The sequence below is a fragment of the Denticeps clupeoides genome, chromosome 4 (assembly GCF_900700375.1).
Source record: "Denticeps clupeoides chromosome 4, fDenClu1.1, whole genome shotgun sequence".
NCBI lineage: Eukaryota > Metazoa > Chordata > Actinopteri > Clupeiformes > Denticipitidae > Denticeps > Denticeps clupeoides.
The window spans coordinates 4,236,650-4,253,917 of record NC_041710.1 but is presented as its reverse complement, the minus strand read 5'-3'; the positions used below and the strand labels follow the sequence as shown (position 1 = coordinate 4,253,917).

The 17,268-nt window shown below is 42.3% G+C and overlaps 1 protein-coding gene across 4 annotated transcripts in view; it reads right to left on the bottom strand.

The window, feature by feature from the left end:
- The window catches only part of col15a1b (collagen, type XV, alpha 1b), a 34,565-nt gene that overhangs the window by 7,410 nt on the left and 9,887 nt on the right, over positions 1–17,268 (bottom strand). For 2 of the 4 annotated variants that reach the window (XM_028975988.1, XM_028975989.1), the window contains exons 1-24: positions 15,679–16,162; positions 13,175–13,722; positions 11,066–11,140; positions 10,431–10,520; positions 9,846–9,957; positions 9,580–9,620; positions 9,324–9,500; positions 9,203–9,229; positions 9,003–9,065; positions 8,684–8,770; positions 7,947–8,009; positions 7,116–7,265; positions 5,752–5,865; positions 4,017–4,070; positions 3,884–3,919; positions 2,674–2,802; positions 2,536–2,595; positions 1,959–1,985; positions 1,290–1,331; positions 1,145–1,207; positions 933–968; positions 741–824; positions 573–638; positions 231–266 (exon numbers count right to left, since the gene is read on the bottom strand). In XM_028975988.1, the coding sequence (XP_028831821.1) occupies positions 231–266; positions 573–638; positions 741–824; positions 933–968; positions 1,145–1,207; positions 1,290–1,331; positions 1,959–1,985; positions 2,536–2,595; positions 2,674–2,802; positions 3,884–3,919; positions 4,017–4,070; positions 5,752–5,865; positions 7,116–7,265; positions 7,947–8,009; positions 8,684–8,770; positions 9,003–9,065; positions 9,203–9,229; positions 9,324–9,500; positions 9,580–9,620; positions 9,846–9,957; positions 10,431–10,520; positions 11,066–11,140; positions 13,175–13,722; positions 15,679–15,937 (2,439 nt within the window). In that variant the 5' untranslated portion in view covers positions 15,938–16,162. Of the gene's footprint in view, positions 1–230; positions 267–572; positions 639–740; positions 825–932; positions 969–1,144; positions 1,208–1,289; positions 1,332–1,958; positions 1,986–2,535; positions 2,596–2,673; positions 2,803–3,883; positions 3,920–4,016; positions 4,071–5,751; positions 5,866–7,115; positions 7,266–7,946; positions 8,010–8,683; positions 8,771–9,002; positions 9,066–9,202; positions 9,230–9,323; positions 9,501–9,579; positions 9,621–9,845; positions 9,958–10,430; positions 10,521–11,065; positions 11,141–13,174; positions 13,723–15,678; positions 16,163–17,268 lie in introns of those variants that run through there. The other 2 variants (XM_028975991.1, XM_028975990.1) reach the window with 2 other exon arrangements.

Here is a 17,268-nt window from a genome sequence, read left to right as displayed (position 1 = left end):
AATCTCAAGTCTCAGATGCTTAATCTGTGCAAACATTTCTGCAAGATCCCTGGGCCTGAAGATGACAGCAGCTTCAGACACTAAATCAGTCAGATCAATATTGACTGGTCTCTACGGTAAACTCCTACTGAAGCTGTGAGGAAGAACACTGGTTTGATTCCCGCAGAAAAGAATGTGCAGTGAGATTGGAGTGTTTTAAATGATTGATGGACAATGAAAAAAGGCCTTACAGGGAATCCCGGCCTGCCAGGTAAACCTTCAGGGCCCTGTACACACACACACACAGACACAGGCACAAAGACACAAGCACAACAATTAATAAGCATGCAGCAGTATGACTGTGATGCCTCAACACCACACTGGTTAGTGACCTGCATGTGGCTACTGCAGAGTGCGGCTGATTGCACTAATCATAATTACACTTACTGTATGCATTAATGTTGTAATGTCGAACACATTTTTTTTGTGAAGTAAGGCAAGGAAAACTGTCACGTAATACGCTTTGCGCTGTGTTTGCACTTGTAAATACCACCCTGGAGAATCAGGTCTTTAAATATATTAAAATAATTTACCATGGGACCTGGCAGCCCACGAATCACAGAAATGTTCAGCAGACCCTCTGTGCCATTTAACAAGAGCTGGGAACACACAAGACCCTCAGTTAGCGACACAGAACGCTGATGCTGCGGCATTTTATATAATGCATGCATAAATACAATAAATCAGGTGCATTGACTTACATCAGATAAGTTTATGGTGGGACCAGGAGCCCCGGGGGGACCAGGAGGTCCAGGGATGCTCTGTCCATCAAGTCCTCGATCACCCTGTGATACAGACAAACAAGGTGACGTGGAATGAAGTAAAAGGAAATGTGCCTTAAACCGTGCCCACTTTATCCCATGTAATAGCCGCAGTCAACATCTGTTACCCACCTTAGTTCCAGGGCTGCCCTTCTCTCCTTTACTTCCCTGACGAGGAGCATAAGGTTTATGTGAAGTTCCATCCAGGATTACAGGCAACGGAAATCATTGTGGGGTGGAAGGGAAGAGAAGCCATTATCAGACAGAAGTGTTGTTCATTATGTAATTCCTTCACGTTTCAGGAACATCAGTAGGATTTAAAGATTAGCACTTAGAATACTGACCCTCTGACCTGGCAACCCTGCAGTGCCAGGCTGGCCATCCTGTCCTCGAGGTCCAGGTTCTCCCTGAAAATGAGGGATTAATACGGAAGGCATTATTAAAAAGCACATTCTGGAGAGGCACACTAGTGTATCAAGCAATGCTGACCTTCACAGACAAACCAGGAAGTCCCGGTGGCCCTGGAGGGCCCTGCAAAAACAAAGAACCAAAGAAGGAATCAGAATTTGAGCCTTTAATAATGAGCTCATCAATTAAATGTTCTTCCTATTAAGGTACTTTCTCTGTTTTAAGGCCAACACTAAGAGATGGCATAAAAAAGATAAAAATGAATCTGTGTTGGAGGATTTATCCGATTAGGAAAGAAAGTGATTGTCATTGTGAAGTACAGCACAGTGACACAATGAAACATGTCCTCTGCATTTAACCCCTCACCCATAGTGAGCAGTGGGCAGCCATGAAAGGCGCCCAGGGAGTGTGGGGACGGTACTTTGCTCAGTGGCACCTCAGTGGCGGACCTTGGCGCATCGGGATACGAAGCGGCAACCTTCCGATTGCAGGGTCTGTTTCCTCATTTGCTAGGCCACCACTTCCTAGCATGTATCCTTTATATTCTATTCTATTATCCTCTATATTCTATCCTCTATTTTGTTTAATCTCACCTTTATGTTTATTGCTTAATATTTAAAAACAAAAAAGGAGCTTTCCAGCTGTGTGGTTTAAAACATGGTCTTAAAATTTTTCATATTATTATGTTTAATAACTGCAGGTGGACCTGAAGCCCACTCACAGATCCCACTCAAGGGGGAAAAGACCCACCGGAGGTCCTGGATGTCCTTCTGGTCCCTGAAATTTGAAGTGGAGAAGAAAACGATTTTTATTCCGTTACATGTAAAGGATCTAAACTCATCTAAACTCTAGAATGTGTTTTTAAGGATATTGTAAAATATGTATTTAAATAAGCCAATTATTAAATGTATTTTAAATATATCTAATACATCGTAAATGTAATTCAATATTATACTTAATGCCCAGCTTTGCAGCTGAGAGTTAGGGATAATCTAATATCATTTATGGTTTGTTGGTATTCAGTGTCATTTAAAGAAGCACAATTATATGGATCTGCTTGAACATGCATGAGATGCCAGGAGATCACGATTACTTACTTTAAAATTGATTTTATATTGACCCCTTGTGGGACTATTATCCCTGACTACATAAATAATGTGGATAGCTAAATAAATGGGAAAAGGCCACTTTAATTCACACATGCCTCAAAACACCAGTTTAAAATTCTGAAGTGATAATATATGTATATATTAATATTTTATGACAATGAAAATAATAGAAATGTAAATCTGATGGAACTGACTGACAGACTCGGGGTATTTCTCACCCGAGGTCCATGAATCACCCCAGCTCCTAGAAAATTCCCTTGTGCAGAACCTTCCATGTCCTGCAATGAGGAGAATGCCCTTCAGTTGTTCTTCTTGCAACACAGTCAGGAAGAAAAGAATTTGCTGGTGAACCTCACCTCATTTACAAATCCATTTCCTGGTGGTCCTGGTGGTCCAGGAGGCCCAGGGGGACCATGAGGTCCCGGATCTCCCCTGGGTCCCAGAGGTCCAGGAGGCCCAGTGACACCAGCCTCACCAGTATCACCCTGAGATGTAGACACCAGTGTAAAAAAAATGTTACCTGAAAAAGCTGAAGCACAGCAGCCCGAAGCACTGCTGTTTCAATTGGCTTCCTTGACGTGGGCAGAGAGTTCATCCTCAACACAGGCAGTTCAGAGAGTTCCACTGTCTCTTTCAGAACTCAAAATTACCATCACCAACTGAAAAACAGCTAGACTGGCATTTTCTGTGCAGAACCAACCTCATCAACCTAAGCTTATTAAACCTAATTTAACGCTCAGATCTAAGTGGGGTTTTAACCTGTGACTTTGTGGTCACTTTGTGGTGTCTTACCCACTAGGCTACTTCCGCCATTTAAATGAGCAACAGGCAAGAGCATTTGTTTTGTTAATTCCTGCAGTGATGAATATGTTTCAGCTGGTAAAGTTCATTTTAAGAGATGCAATGAATAGAAATAGCCAGATAGGAAATAACTCCACATGGTCATGGAAATGATGTTACTGTGTCTCAGCATGGTCAATTACTAGCCAGCATCAAGCAAATGAAATGACTAAAATTATGTTATGAACTGTCCAACACATTATTAAAATATGGAATGATAGTTAGGAAACACATCTCAGAGTAAACCATGTGGTGTAGCCAGCTGCGCCACCTTAAAAGACCAGTTCCATCCACTTTTTAATGAGGCTAATTGTAAAAAAAAATGAATCAGATGGGAAAAGAAGTAAGAAGTGATGCACCCATCATGCATAGTCCCTAATGTTTAAGCTTGTGGAGGCCTTGTTTCGTTATTGGGTTGCTTCACTTGGTCTGGTCTGGCTTTCCTATCAATTGATTTTTTATTTTCAGATGACAGCGGCATATTTCAAGGTGACAAAACCAGAATTCATCAGGCTGTAATTGGTCCAGGCACCCTTTTCCCACATGGATTGGCCACCTCAGAGACCCACTTTTCACCCCATTGAGAATCTTTGTAAAGACTCAACACAGTGGTTCAACTTTCAAACACTCAACACTACCCATGCAGAGGAACAATGTAGTAACAGTTTTATCTGTGTGATCTAGGCCTTACAAAAAGACTAAAAGGCGCTCAACAGAAACTCTAACCTTTGGTCCAGGTGATCCTGGCAAACCTGGCTGACCCTGTAGTAAAGAAGAAAAAAATCTGATTTTCTAACTCTCTAATCAGGTTTTATCACCAGATGGGTACAAGGAAAATGACAAATTAAACTGGTTGTACCTTAGCACCTTTAGGACCCTGTGGGCCAGGAAATCCATCATGACCAGCAAAGCCCTGCAGCACATATGAGAGCATCAGTGATTTAGTCAGCTCTCTAAATACACAGCATCATAAAAAATGGTCTATTCAGCAGCCAGAGAGGGTAAATGATGTTAGTTGCAGCAAACACACACATCCGCCGAGAAAAAAAGGCATATTATCTCCAACACTGAATGTCCTCCACCCTCAGGATTAGGTCTGTAAGGTCACGGTGATGATGTATTACAGATGAATGTGACTGCACTCACGCACCCAGAAACAGTTTCTCTTTGATTACATGGCTTATTGTAAAAGGAACTTAAAGGTTGCGAAAGAGCACCGGCAGCATAGCGGGGCCTGACTGGTCAGGATGCTTTTATATAAAAGCATTATGGTGCTTCTTTAGAAATTAAGAAACACCATATAGAACAAAGTGTTTATGAAGGTGCAGAAGTTAAAGTTTCTCTGCAAAGTTTTAATGCACTCTCTCAATACAAACACACAGTGGGCACTATTTTCGACCTGGCGTCAGGCGCAGTGCTATGCACTAATTGTGAGGCTTGTTTGCTAGTTTAAGGTAAGGCATCATCGGTATTGATCTTAGATTATCAAACATTTATTGTGTATAGTTACACAAACTCCTGTTTTGATTGCAATTGTTTTATTTAATCATTATTTTTGGGGACTTCATTTCCCATGATTCCATGCTATCTATTTAAGTCATTGTGTTACTTACTTCTCTCGCTTCAGTTTCCCATGCGAAAGCACTTTTATCATCTTCTCTTTATTTTAACTCTCTGTATAGATACAGTACAGGCCAAAAGTTTGGACACACCTTCTCATTCAATGTGTTTTCTTTATTTTCGTGACCATTTACGTTGGTAGATTCTCACTGAAGGCATCAAAACTATGAATGAACACATGTAGAGTTATGTACTTAACAAAAAAGGTGAAATAAGTGAAAACATGTTTTATATTCTAGTTTCTTTGCTCTGATTACTGCTTTGCACACTCTTGGCATTCTCTCGATGAGCTTCAAGAGGTCGTCACCTGAGATGGTTTTCCAACAGTCTTGAAGGAGTTCCCAGAGGTGTTTAGCACTTGTTGGCCCCTTCACCTTCACTCTGCGGTCCAGCTCACCCCAAACCATCTGGATTGGGTTCAGGTCCGGTGACTGTGGAGGCCAGGTCTCCACTTTTTGATAAGTACATAACTCCACATGTGTTCATTCATAGTTCTGATGCTTCAGTGAGAATCTACCAACGTAAATGGTCATGAAAATAAAGAAAACACATGAGAAGGTGTGTCAAAACTTTTGCCTGTACTGTATATGTCTTATGTTAATGAGTTTGATGTTTATTATTATTTTGAATATGTTCTTTTTTTGTCTACATTTTATATGTAGTTTGCATGTCTAGCATTTCCCATATGGGAGGAGGAACCAGAAACAAATTCAGCACAATGCAGAGAGAAGTTTTGTCCAGTTACTTTAGCACCAGGTAAAAAATAGTTCCCAGTGTGTCTAGCTGCACACATTACTTGCTGTTTCATTCACTCTGAATGCTTGAACTTGCTTGAAAGTTGTGAATGCACACACACACACACACACACACACACACACACAGAAAGCTAGAAAGAGAGGGACGGATAAAACAAGAGGTGCAAGGACATTTGGAGGGAAAATGCTGCCTTTTTTTCGACCCACTGGTTCAATGACCTTTGAGAACCAGGGCAATACTTCTCCAGAATATAAACCCGAACCAAAGCCTGAGTGGAGGTCCAACCCGGACCAAGAGCCAGAACCACTAAACCCCTCCTCAGACTCGCGGCCCTTAGGAAGACACATCCCATCGGAGAAAGAGGAGAGAAGACAACATGAATAAGAGCTCAGCTAAGGTACACATGCTAACAGAAGGATACTGTTCAGTGACATTGCACCCTCCAGGTAATAGTTTTACTGCTTCTTTAAAATCCTTTACATTTCATTTACAGCATTTATCAGACATCCTTATCCAGAGCGACTTACAATGAGTAGTAACAGGGACAGCCCCCCCCCATTAAGTGTCTTGCTCAGGGACACAATGGCAGTAAGTGGGGTTTGAACCCCTAACTTTGTGGTCTTCTGGTTCATAGGCGACTGTTCATCACAACTGTTTTCTGATTGCAGGAAAAGGTTTGGACTCACCTACTATATACATATATACATGTGACTGCTTTGCTCACAGTTAGCATCATGCATCATGACCAGCTTCATGAGATGGTCATTCACACAAGTGAAGGAAAGAGAGCAAACAACCCCTCATCATCAACAATAGAATGACAGGAGTGTGAAAAGCTGTCATCAGAACAAAGGTTTGCTGCTTTGAAAAGCCTAAAACATGACAATATAGCTTTGTTTACATATTTCATTCTGTCGGCATAACCTAATCAAAAGTGCTAATGTTCATAAAAGCAGAGATGTTTACAGCCTGCTGGGCACGACTCGAACTGACACAAGAAACTGGGTATCGGTGGGTCACTTGAGTTCATCAGCCAAGAATCAATGTGGTTTCGATCCGTGCATCTGCAGTTCCTTGCTCTGACCACATCAGTCAGAATATTGGACAGCGTGTGTACTGCAACAGGTGTCCAGGATTTAATCGTGAAACATATGTGTTAGAAAATATGAAAGATATTGTCTGTACTTGTCTCAGCTGGGCACGTTTACTGAAATGTCACTTTAAGTATTTCTTATAATAGGGGCTACAGGGTGAGGAACATTCATCAAGCCAGTAGAACTTTAGTGTTCAGCTGCTTTAATGAAATTGCAATGATTACTATTATAAATATTATAATAGTGTATTAAGAAGCAATAATACAGTGCATACATTCTTAATGCTGCGTATAATGCGTACAGCTTGAAATAACTATATTACCAGTTAAAACCTTTGATTCCCACCTACTCATTTACGGCTAAAGACTTAGTGAGAACATGAGCTCAAGGCAAACATAATGATTCAGTGACAAAGTGAGACAAAGCTCCCTCCTGGGCGTCAGAGATCCAAGGAGAACCTTCAACACCGACAGAGCAGAGGTACTTACAGGCGGGCCTGGTTTACCCATGGGTCCTTCTTCCCCTGGGGATCCGGGGGGGCCATGCGGCCCCGGGAGCAGGGCCTCAGAAGGAACCGTGGGGATGCTGGGGCCTGGAGGGCCGGGAGGCCCTGGAGGACCTGGAAGACCAGGAGGGCCCTGAGGAATAAGACACACTTACAACCAAGGAACAATTTCATGGTTATTTTAAACATATATGCATTCATATAACATATAATCATCATAACGTTCCATAAAAACACACAGATTGCTGGGGCTTTTGGTGTTCTAGAAGATAACTTAAATTAAATTGCAGAGCTGAGGAATTTAGTAGTGACAGAACAATCAAAATGTATTATGTGCATAAACTTTCAAAATCAATACATTTATGGTATGTGGCAGAAGCCTTTGTCCAGAGTTCAATTTTTCTAATGAGCAACTTTTCTGCATGTTACACATGATAATTATATATAATGTTAATGCTATAATATGCTATTATATGCATATAATGTCTATAAAAGTATAATATTAAAATGAGTTTTTTAGCTGGCAACTTGTTTGCATGCTCAGTAGTGCTTCTTTTTATGATGCTGAATACCTAAGATACTCTGACAAGTAATAAATATTCAGCTTGTAAATAGCATGATTCATTTGACAGTTTGCAGCACCAATCTCAGGGCTGTGTGTAAAATGATCAAAATAAGCCAAAGAATGCAGTTTCTGACTGGCTACAGGACATGGATGTTTGAACATAACCAATAAAATCCAGTAGAAAGCACCAGGAACACCCGATTCCACACATTTGGGACCTCATTATTGTTAGCTGAGTTCTGAACTTACTCGGATGAGTTCTGCATCACTGTCAAAATCCCCAAACCCGGAGCCATATGAGTCAATCCGATCCTGAAGCAGAACAGAACGGAACTCAGAACCAAAACTGCATCAATTTTCTTGCTGTATCAATACACAAAGGTTCAGGGAGTGCATGACATTATGGGTACAGGTCGGCATAATTGTCTATAACGGTGCTTTTTCATAAATGTATTTATTGCAGACAATATGTGCCTTACAGAAGGTTCGCTATGTCCCTGAAGTAAGGTCAACTTTTATCCAACGCCCAGGAGTAGACACATGGATCACATGGAGTGAAATCCAATAAAAATGAGAAATAAATACATAATGGTGCTTTGTATAAAGAGCTGAAGATCTGAAACAAGAGTATGTGCTTTACGTAACTGGTACGCCAACATAAACCTTTGTTACCAAGGACTGAGACATGGATCAAAAGGACTCAAATCCAATTAGAAATTATATATAAATAAATTCCTTTTACATTTAATAATTATTTATTTTGTTAATAAAAACAAGTACATCATCTATCTTTGGACTAAAAATGGTTCTCGAGAGGAAAATCTGTTTCTTAGAATCCATTATGTTGAGTTGCAGGTAAAATGATTGCACATAGAATTTTTATATCTGTCATTTTCATTCCGCAAAAGGATAATCTGCTGCAGCAAAATGGTTCTGTAAATAGTGCCCCTCATAGTTCAGAAATTCCTTTTTTTTTATGAGCGTACCAGGAATTTAGATGATCTGCGTGGAACAGAGGGCCCCGGTGGCCCCGGTGGTCCTGGTGCACCAGGGACACCCACGCCCCGTTCACCCTAACAGGGGACAGAGACGGAAGGAAGTACATGTCAGGTCACCCAGAGGTTTGAAACAAACAATCTGCAAAATGAGAAGCAGCTGCTCATGAACATGCACATTTTTCCAAACTGTACTTGTATATTCTGTTTAAATGAATGGCTAACAGGTGGCAGTGTGGTACTAAAATGGAAATTAATGTCCCAGGGACGGTAAGACAGGTAGGAGTGTAATTACATGGCTGCTTCTTACCTTCTCACCCTTGATGCCCATCTCCCCGGGAAGTCCTGGAAATCCTGCCGGTCCCCTTGAACCCTGTATGAAGGAACATTGCACATAAAGGGCCAAATGGCCAGGGTGCAGCGGCCTCTTGAGTTATGAGGACACCTGCTGCATTACGCTGGTACTGCATGTTTAATACAAACTAATTAGAACAAAAAAGTGCCACTTACAGGATGTCCATCGTCACCTTTGCTTCCCTGGGAACATTGAGATCGACATAATTCATATAATAATTAAAACTTATAAGAAACACTGGTCTGATTTTTAGTCAAATCAACATGTCAAACATACAGGCCTCCCATCTTTTCCAGGATTTCCCGGTGTCCCAGGAAGGCCAGGAGGTCCCTGAGGGCCTCTTGGTCCAGGCTGGATGTCCTCTTTCAAACGGCCAGGTGGGCCAGGTGGACCACGGGGACCAGACGGCCCTCTTTCCCCCCTGTCTCCCTTTTGTCCCTGTCCAAACAGCCGCTGAAATCAGAATTCAGAGGATGGATTCCTTTATCACTGCAGCCATATTTAGACATTTCCATAAGAACATTCCCCTTACATCTCCTGAGCGCTCCCCAAACTCCTCATGAGGATGTGACCCTAAAAACACAAATGACAATGAGCAGCAAGATCACTAGCCAACAATAATAATAATAACAATAATGATCCCATTATAAAATAAAGTTGATATTTCTCTTTTGAAAAATGTACAGTATGAAAGCATTTTTAACATGATTTCAGCATGTCTGCTAATCTTGTTCTAATCTTTCTTACAACTCTCAACTGAGGTTTTCAAAAAGTGAAAAAAAGTGCGTCCATCAGCACCTCTCAGCAGCATTTCCTCTGTGGGGGTGACGTGGCCCGAGTACTCATCATCCTCCACCACCGGCACTAGCGTGGGAGGGGCTCGTACGGGAACGGTAAAGGGTCGCTCCGGCTGGGAAGAAAGAAGATTCTGCATTATCGCATCCATCATCCCTCATCCATCCATCCATCACAACATAGACAGCGATGTGGCTCTCAACAGGTCCGCTGCCTCTCGGGCAAACAATGATCAACAGCAACGGCAGAGAGATCAAGCGAGGTTCAGAGACCACCGATGTCTGATGGAACCCAACATTTCAAACGTTCCTGCATTCCACCAGCACTCAGGGGTCAATGCGAGAAGAAGCAAGCTTCAGTGTGAGCAGCCAGTGATTTGCATTATGCCCTTCTTCAATTCTTCTGCAATTCTGACAAAATGAACAATACTGGATTTCCCAGAATAGACTTCTCAAGTCTGCTTTTCAATTGTTAAAAATATAAAAAGTAGCCAGAAACAAACAATCCACTTCTTGCTTTATAAAAGAATACGATAGGTCATTTCATAAGATTTCTAAATTTCCTGCACTGCAAAAGTCCATCACTCACCCGACGTTTACGCTCGTCTACTGCCTTCATATCTTCTTCTTCTGTTTCTCTCACTTCAAGAACTTCATAGCCACTGCCATCTCCAGACACCTTGGACCAAAATTGGAAAAAACAAAACAAAAAAAAAAGTCGTGTTTCAGAAATTCTGAAAATCTAAAATAATAGCAGTTAAATCCTATACAGTTGGCAAAATCTTTACTTTTAAATAATGAAACAAGATTTCGGGCAATTTAACGTTTTACCAGCATTAATATTGCATTGTCTGGCAAATCCTTCTAAAATCCTCTGCTTCTGTATGAGTGTGTGTATTTATACATGGCTAATGCTGCTGTTATATTAATTTTAAAACTCTTCACTCCTCATATGTATACTTATGTATAATGTATCTTATTACTCACAGAATTTTCTTAATCGGCATGCATTCCTAACTTTCACTTTTGCATCTGCATTTTGATGTAATTGTGGAAGTTGACCACTTGGAGGAGAACTGATACAACTAACTGACCAGCTAGTTTTCATGAAGAATATCTCGTCTGTCATGTCTATTGGGCACGGAGTAAAAGATCGAAACATGTACACAGACACTGTGGGTAACAGATTGTAATTTCAACAGATTCGGAGAGGAAAACACTCACGTAAGGGTCATCGTCCTCACACTGTTCCTCCACGGCCCGCGGGTCTCCTTTAATCACCAGCTGCTGAATAGTGCCCTGAACAGGGCCCAGAAGGAAGGAGCAAATGTTCAACGCAGAGGCAGAAAAAGGATATTTATCAGCAATAACCCAGAACCTCATTCAAAATGCATACTTTGTACCGATTCTTAAAAGTTTATAAAAGCGAGAGTCTCTATTTCAAAGGACATTTATGAAGCAATATGTATGAATGTCATGTTAATAAAGTAATAAAGCCCGTAATAAATTATGGGAATGTTCTCAGCGCAGAGTGAGCGGAACTTCTTTCCAGAACACCTGATGATTTTTGTCTGTGACATTTAGCGGCGCCTCATTAAAAGAGATTTAATGCTAATGGGACTGGACAAACCGGGTCCTTTCAATTAGTCGGAGAAAGCTTCTCTTGGCACAGAGCTCCCAGTCGGCTGTGGTCAATAATGACACAGTCTCCCCGCAAAATTGATCTACAAAATGAACTGCACTATTTGAGCCGTAGATTTGACTTTTTCATAAAGCATGGACCCCACTTTCATAATGCAATTTAATTTCCCCCATCAGGAACCTGCAGTAAACAAGCTTCGAGTCTTGTGGCTCCTCCCCTCTACTTTTGTAGTCTCCTGGAAGGAATCTCAGCTTTTCTGAAATGGACTAAACAACGCAGGCTTCTAACTAGCCAGTTTGGGGGGGGGAATTATTTATTTTTTCCAAACAATTGATTTGGGATCGATGTGATCAATAAACAAAAGTTAGTTAAGATTTTAATGATATAAAGTAATTTTCTTAAATGAAATATGAGGAAGCGCCACTAGATGTTTCCTCATAGGTAACATAGATATATGGTTAAAACTGCTTGTGGTGATATCAATTCTACATTAAATCATAGCTCATTTTAACACACAAACTCCCTTCCTCTGTCGCTCTCTCGGGAGAAAAGAACCGAAGAAAGGGTGCATTCAGAAAACAAAACTCCCTTCCCAAACTTGTGCGTTTCCTGTGTGCCGAATGCTGAGTGGACGGGATGTTTGTTTAATGGTTCAGCATGACCCAGCACGGCCACCGTACCCTTCACAGCGGCACTGCAGCAGCAGGAGCTCTGGATCACATCAGTTGAATTAAAACATTATCTACAGACAAACTGTCTGTTTCTGTTGCGGACAGACAGGAAACGCCTGTTTTCTTGAGTTTTACATTTTCATTTGTGGCATTTATCAGACGCCCTTATCTCCAGAGGGACTTACAATCAGTAGTTACAGGGACAGTCCCCCTCAGGGTTAAGTGGGGTTTGAACCTGGGTCTTCTGGTTCATAGGCGAGTGTGTTACCCACTAGGCTACTACAACTCTATATGAATATAAAAGTAAAATAAAACATAATGTTCCTAATAGTCACTGTGACCTATGAACACGTCAGTTGAACTGATGTTGGAGGATGAAAGTTACACAGCATGCATTCAACTGAAGTGTTCCTAGATCACAGTGAAGATAAGGAACATTATGTTTTATTTGACTTTTATTTTCATATAGGGTTGTAGTAGCCTAGTGGGTAACACACTCGCCTGTGAACCAGAAGACCCGGGTTCAAATCCCACTTACTACCATTGTGTCCCTGAGCAAGACACTTAACCCTAAGTTGCTCCAGGGGGCGACTGTCCAGGGGGCGACTGTGAATGACCACACCCACAACTATCACTGCACAGCAATGAATCTCACACATTATCACGGCCACTTTTTACATTTCCACCCTCCCCCTTGTTCATATGTTGCACTCTGTAAACAGCTTTACAGTCCATTCACATTGCAGATTTCTTCATTTATATACCTCATCTGCCTCATTGCTGTCTTATTATTTGTTGCATCGTTACACCAAGTCACATTCCTTGTGTTGTTTCTTTACAAGCCTATAACTTAAATTCAATTGATTCATTTGACAATAAGTACAATCAGAATTAATCGACTGATATCCCATATGAGAGAAAGCATTTGCCCAAGTCACATATATTGGGTTAAAAGAACACAAACACACACACACACACACACACACTTATATATATTATGAAGGTTGAAGAAACACTCACCACAAACCTCTCCATACCAGTGTTTCCAGCACTGGCCACGAAGATGCCGGATCCAGGTTCGAACCGGAGGGGCTGCGGACCCCGCTGGAAGCTGGCAGAGTGGGACTCATCGCAGTCCATGTAGAGGCGCACCTCGTGCTCCTGCACCGTCACCGTGAAGCGGCGCCACTGGCGCACCATTTCAGGCACCTTGAAGGACGCCGCGGCTTGCGTGTGTGAGGACCCCGGCTCACTGTAGTACAGGACGACGCTCTGGGTCCCGTCTTCCAGGGGCGTCAGGGCCAGGCCCAGGTGCACCACCCTCTGCTGGGCGTCGGTGATGGCAAACAGCGTCCCGCCGCGGGGGCTGCTGGAGTTGACGGTGACAATGATGGCAAAGTCTCGGAAGAAGCGGTCCGGCATGAAGTTTTTGGTCAGGCGGCCGACGTTGGCTTCCGGGCCGAAGCTGTAGGCAGGAAAGCCCTCGTATCCGGAAACGAAGGACACGGCGGGAGGGAGAGGAACTCCGATCAGCTCCGTCAGGTCCAAGTGTTCTTTAGACCCCCGCTCTGGAAAACAAGCAAATCAAGCAGCCATCTCTCACTATTAATCTACTTACTTTGAATGAAATGTTTAATATTATTATTGCTATTGTTGTTATTGCAGTTATAGAAACTTAAAATGTACATTTACATTTTACATTTATCAGACACCCTTATCCAGAGTGACTTACAATCAGTAGTTACAGGGACAGTCCCCCCCTGGAGACACTCGGGGTTAAGTGTCTTGCTCAGGGACAGGATGGTAGTAAGTGGGATTTGAACCAGGGTCTTCTGATTCATACTCACTAGGTTACTACCACCCTAATGTAATACTGTAAATGTAAATGTAATGTAAAATGTAAATGTAATACTGTAATATAATATTGAACATTAGACATCAGATCAAATAAGAATCATTCACAAAAAGATTAAATCTCTATAAATCAAGGGGGCAGGTTTCTAAGTAAAGGTGGCAAAAATATTGAAAAAGGGAATTTACTGTATATTCAAACACCTTTTTCATGCAAATTCACCTTGTTTTTACATCTCAGCATTTCTCACCCCATTTCTTAATGAGGCTGACAATTGATTATGACGTGCACCGTGTTCGCTTTGGAAATTTTCCAAAAGGCTCCGGCACATCATCCCTGGGGAAAGGACACCAGCAGCTCTCGCTGGGAAGGGATCAAACAATTAAAATAATCACCCCCGCCATTACTCACTATTTACTATTAGTCCCTTAACTAATTATTTCAGATGACAATAAGTAGAATATTGCAGGGGGTGTGTATTGCAAGGGTATCACGATGCGATTCGTATCACGATACACAGGTCACGATACGATTAAATTGCGATATAATGTGATACTGTGCACATTGTGGTATTTTACAGTTCATTGAAAATGTAAAAACAGATCTGAAATACAACGTGCTGTGATCGATCTGTCATGTTTTGCCATTTCACTCTGCCTGAAATGCCAGGCAGTAATTAGTATGCATTACCCAGCTGTACAGCGGCATCTACAGGAGCGGAGGTTGTAGTCGCACGCTCGACAGCACCACGTGGTGGACTAAATTTTGAAACAAAAATATCTATATTTCATGTCCCTGTATTCATACAATATCACCACATAAAATATTGCGATATAGCACAGAATCAATAGTTTCGAACATATAGAATATAGTACTAGTAGTCCCTAAATCTCCATAAAAGCTTTTTTAGAATCTGTTAACATCCTCTCTTTCTGTATGTTTGGCTGCAGTATTAATTATTGATGACAGTCAATCAGAATTAATATTCATATGAGTAAAGCAAGTTCCTATATATTAATGATGGGCATGTTGCTACACATTGTGGTACAATGAAATGGACTAAAGCACACAGGTTCGATTAAAAAAAAACACAGCTAAAGCATAATAATAAATAAAGACATGTTAGTATTAATTTAAGCAATAACTATTAAGAATGACCCAGGACATCAATGCTGGACAGGTAAGAATATTTTAACAGAGGAGAGTATGGGCTCTCCATCATATCCCAGAACTTCACAGGCCACCCCGTAATTGCACCACTCCCCCCGCCGTGTAGAGACCAGCAGGAGGCGGTGGCGCTCCAGCCCACGCTGTGACCCCAATTTCCACAGTCTGCAGGAATGCTACCGCCCTAATCCTATTATTTTAATATCATGTGATAAGGATTTGGGGATGTTCGTTAGATACACCGCGGTGAAGGCCCTGTAATTGCAGGCCACTTGAAGGGTCTCATCTACACTCTGACATGCTGTCAGGGAAACAATAATTAATCTCAGTCATGATCCAACTGTAGAATTCTCCCACCTTTTTAAGAAAAGTTGTTCATAAGCAGCTTATATGTTACTGTATGCACGATTTGCGAGTTAATTGTAGATTAACAAAAGCGCTGCGCAAAATGAACGCGAGAAAGTGAAACATAATCAGATTAAAAAGCCACCACGACACCACTCACCACTCTTCCACATTTTCAGGGGTCTCTTCTTAGCCCTCAACTTGATGGCTGCATCCCAAGAGGGAGCAGGTGGGGTTGGCAGCGCATCCATCTGCAGGTTTCCTCCACCAGGCTCTGTCCGGGCCACAGTGGGCCCTGGTGTGGTGAAGGGGGTCGGGGTGGTCTCAGATTCCCCCCACAGCATCCACCACCACTGACTACTGACTGGCGAGGAGCACAGGAGGACGAGGAGGACGGAGATGGGCGCTGCACCCTTCATCCTGACCGGAGCCAGTTTCCAGGCGAGACGAGGCGGCTGAGCGCTCACTAATGGGACGGAGAGCGAGGTGCTCTCCTGACCCTGGTCTTCTCCCTTCTGCTCCACAGATTCAGAAAACGGCCCCAAAGTGGACCCCCTAGTACCCCCTCACTGGCCCACAGACCCAGCGAGTCCCACGCAGAGGCACGTAGGCTCTGGTATTTAACGGGGCAGCTCAACGTCCAACTCACTTTGCCAGAGTTTCCATCATAATGGGCATGCTCAGCGCACACACGCAGGAGGGGTGGGTAGCACGGAAACACACACAGTAACTGGTGGGGGGCCGGTGTTTCTCTAACTAAGGGATTCGCAAACAAACTCCCCGTAGAAAGTGAAGAGAATGTGATTAAAGGTCGTCCTGGCTCTTCCCGACTTCCTTAATCGGGAACGTTTACATACTTATAAGAGCAAAGCGCAGAACCCACGCAACTTCGTGCATCCGGCCAAGTCGGAGACGTGACCAAAGCCCAGTGGAGTTTGCCTTAAATGGGGCATTTTTAAAGCGCCTGTGGAATCTGCTCGAAATAAACCATAAAATCCAGATAATGGTGCAGATTAGTTCTTATGGTTACACTGTAAAAATGTTTTCCATCCACTCAGGACGCTCACTGGTCATCGGGGAGCCATGCTGTCCCCTTGTCTTGGAAAGCGTCCATGTGGTTGGAAGTGGGAACGTAGAAGTGAGTGACAAAGAGGGGTCTGTTCTGATCCACAGCGAGACGATGAGTGTTGATGCGTTACAGAGAGGGACGCGGCAGGAACCCGACAATTAGTCAGTCCCATCGGCCGCGAAAAAGCACCGACAATGCATTGGTTTTAAAGCGAGTGAGGCCACCTGAGGTCCAGCGCACCTACGGGGTTTTATCCCACCCATCCCAATATCTAACACAGGCAGCCTAGAATAAAAGCTTTTGAAATTCTTGGTCTAATATGATAAGAAGACACTCTGGAACGTGACCGATTACAGGGCTTGATAAAATGATGGGCCAAGAAGGGTTTTTTGGTCCAAAACGATTAAAGAATTGTTGTCAAAGGGATGACAAATTAAATAGAAACAATTTGATGCTAACATTCAATGCAAAAATAACATGCAATTGCTTTAAAAAAGTTAATGAGAGTACATCATCTTGTACAATTTGTAATGTTGCTAGACTACAAATAGCTTTGATCTGTATTTGTTGCACACATGCACTGTAAAAAAAAAATAAAACATAGCAAATTAAGTCTTCACAACTACATGGGTTTGAAGTTGAGAGAACTTAAAAATGCCAACTTTTTTCCATGTGGAAAAC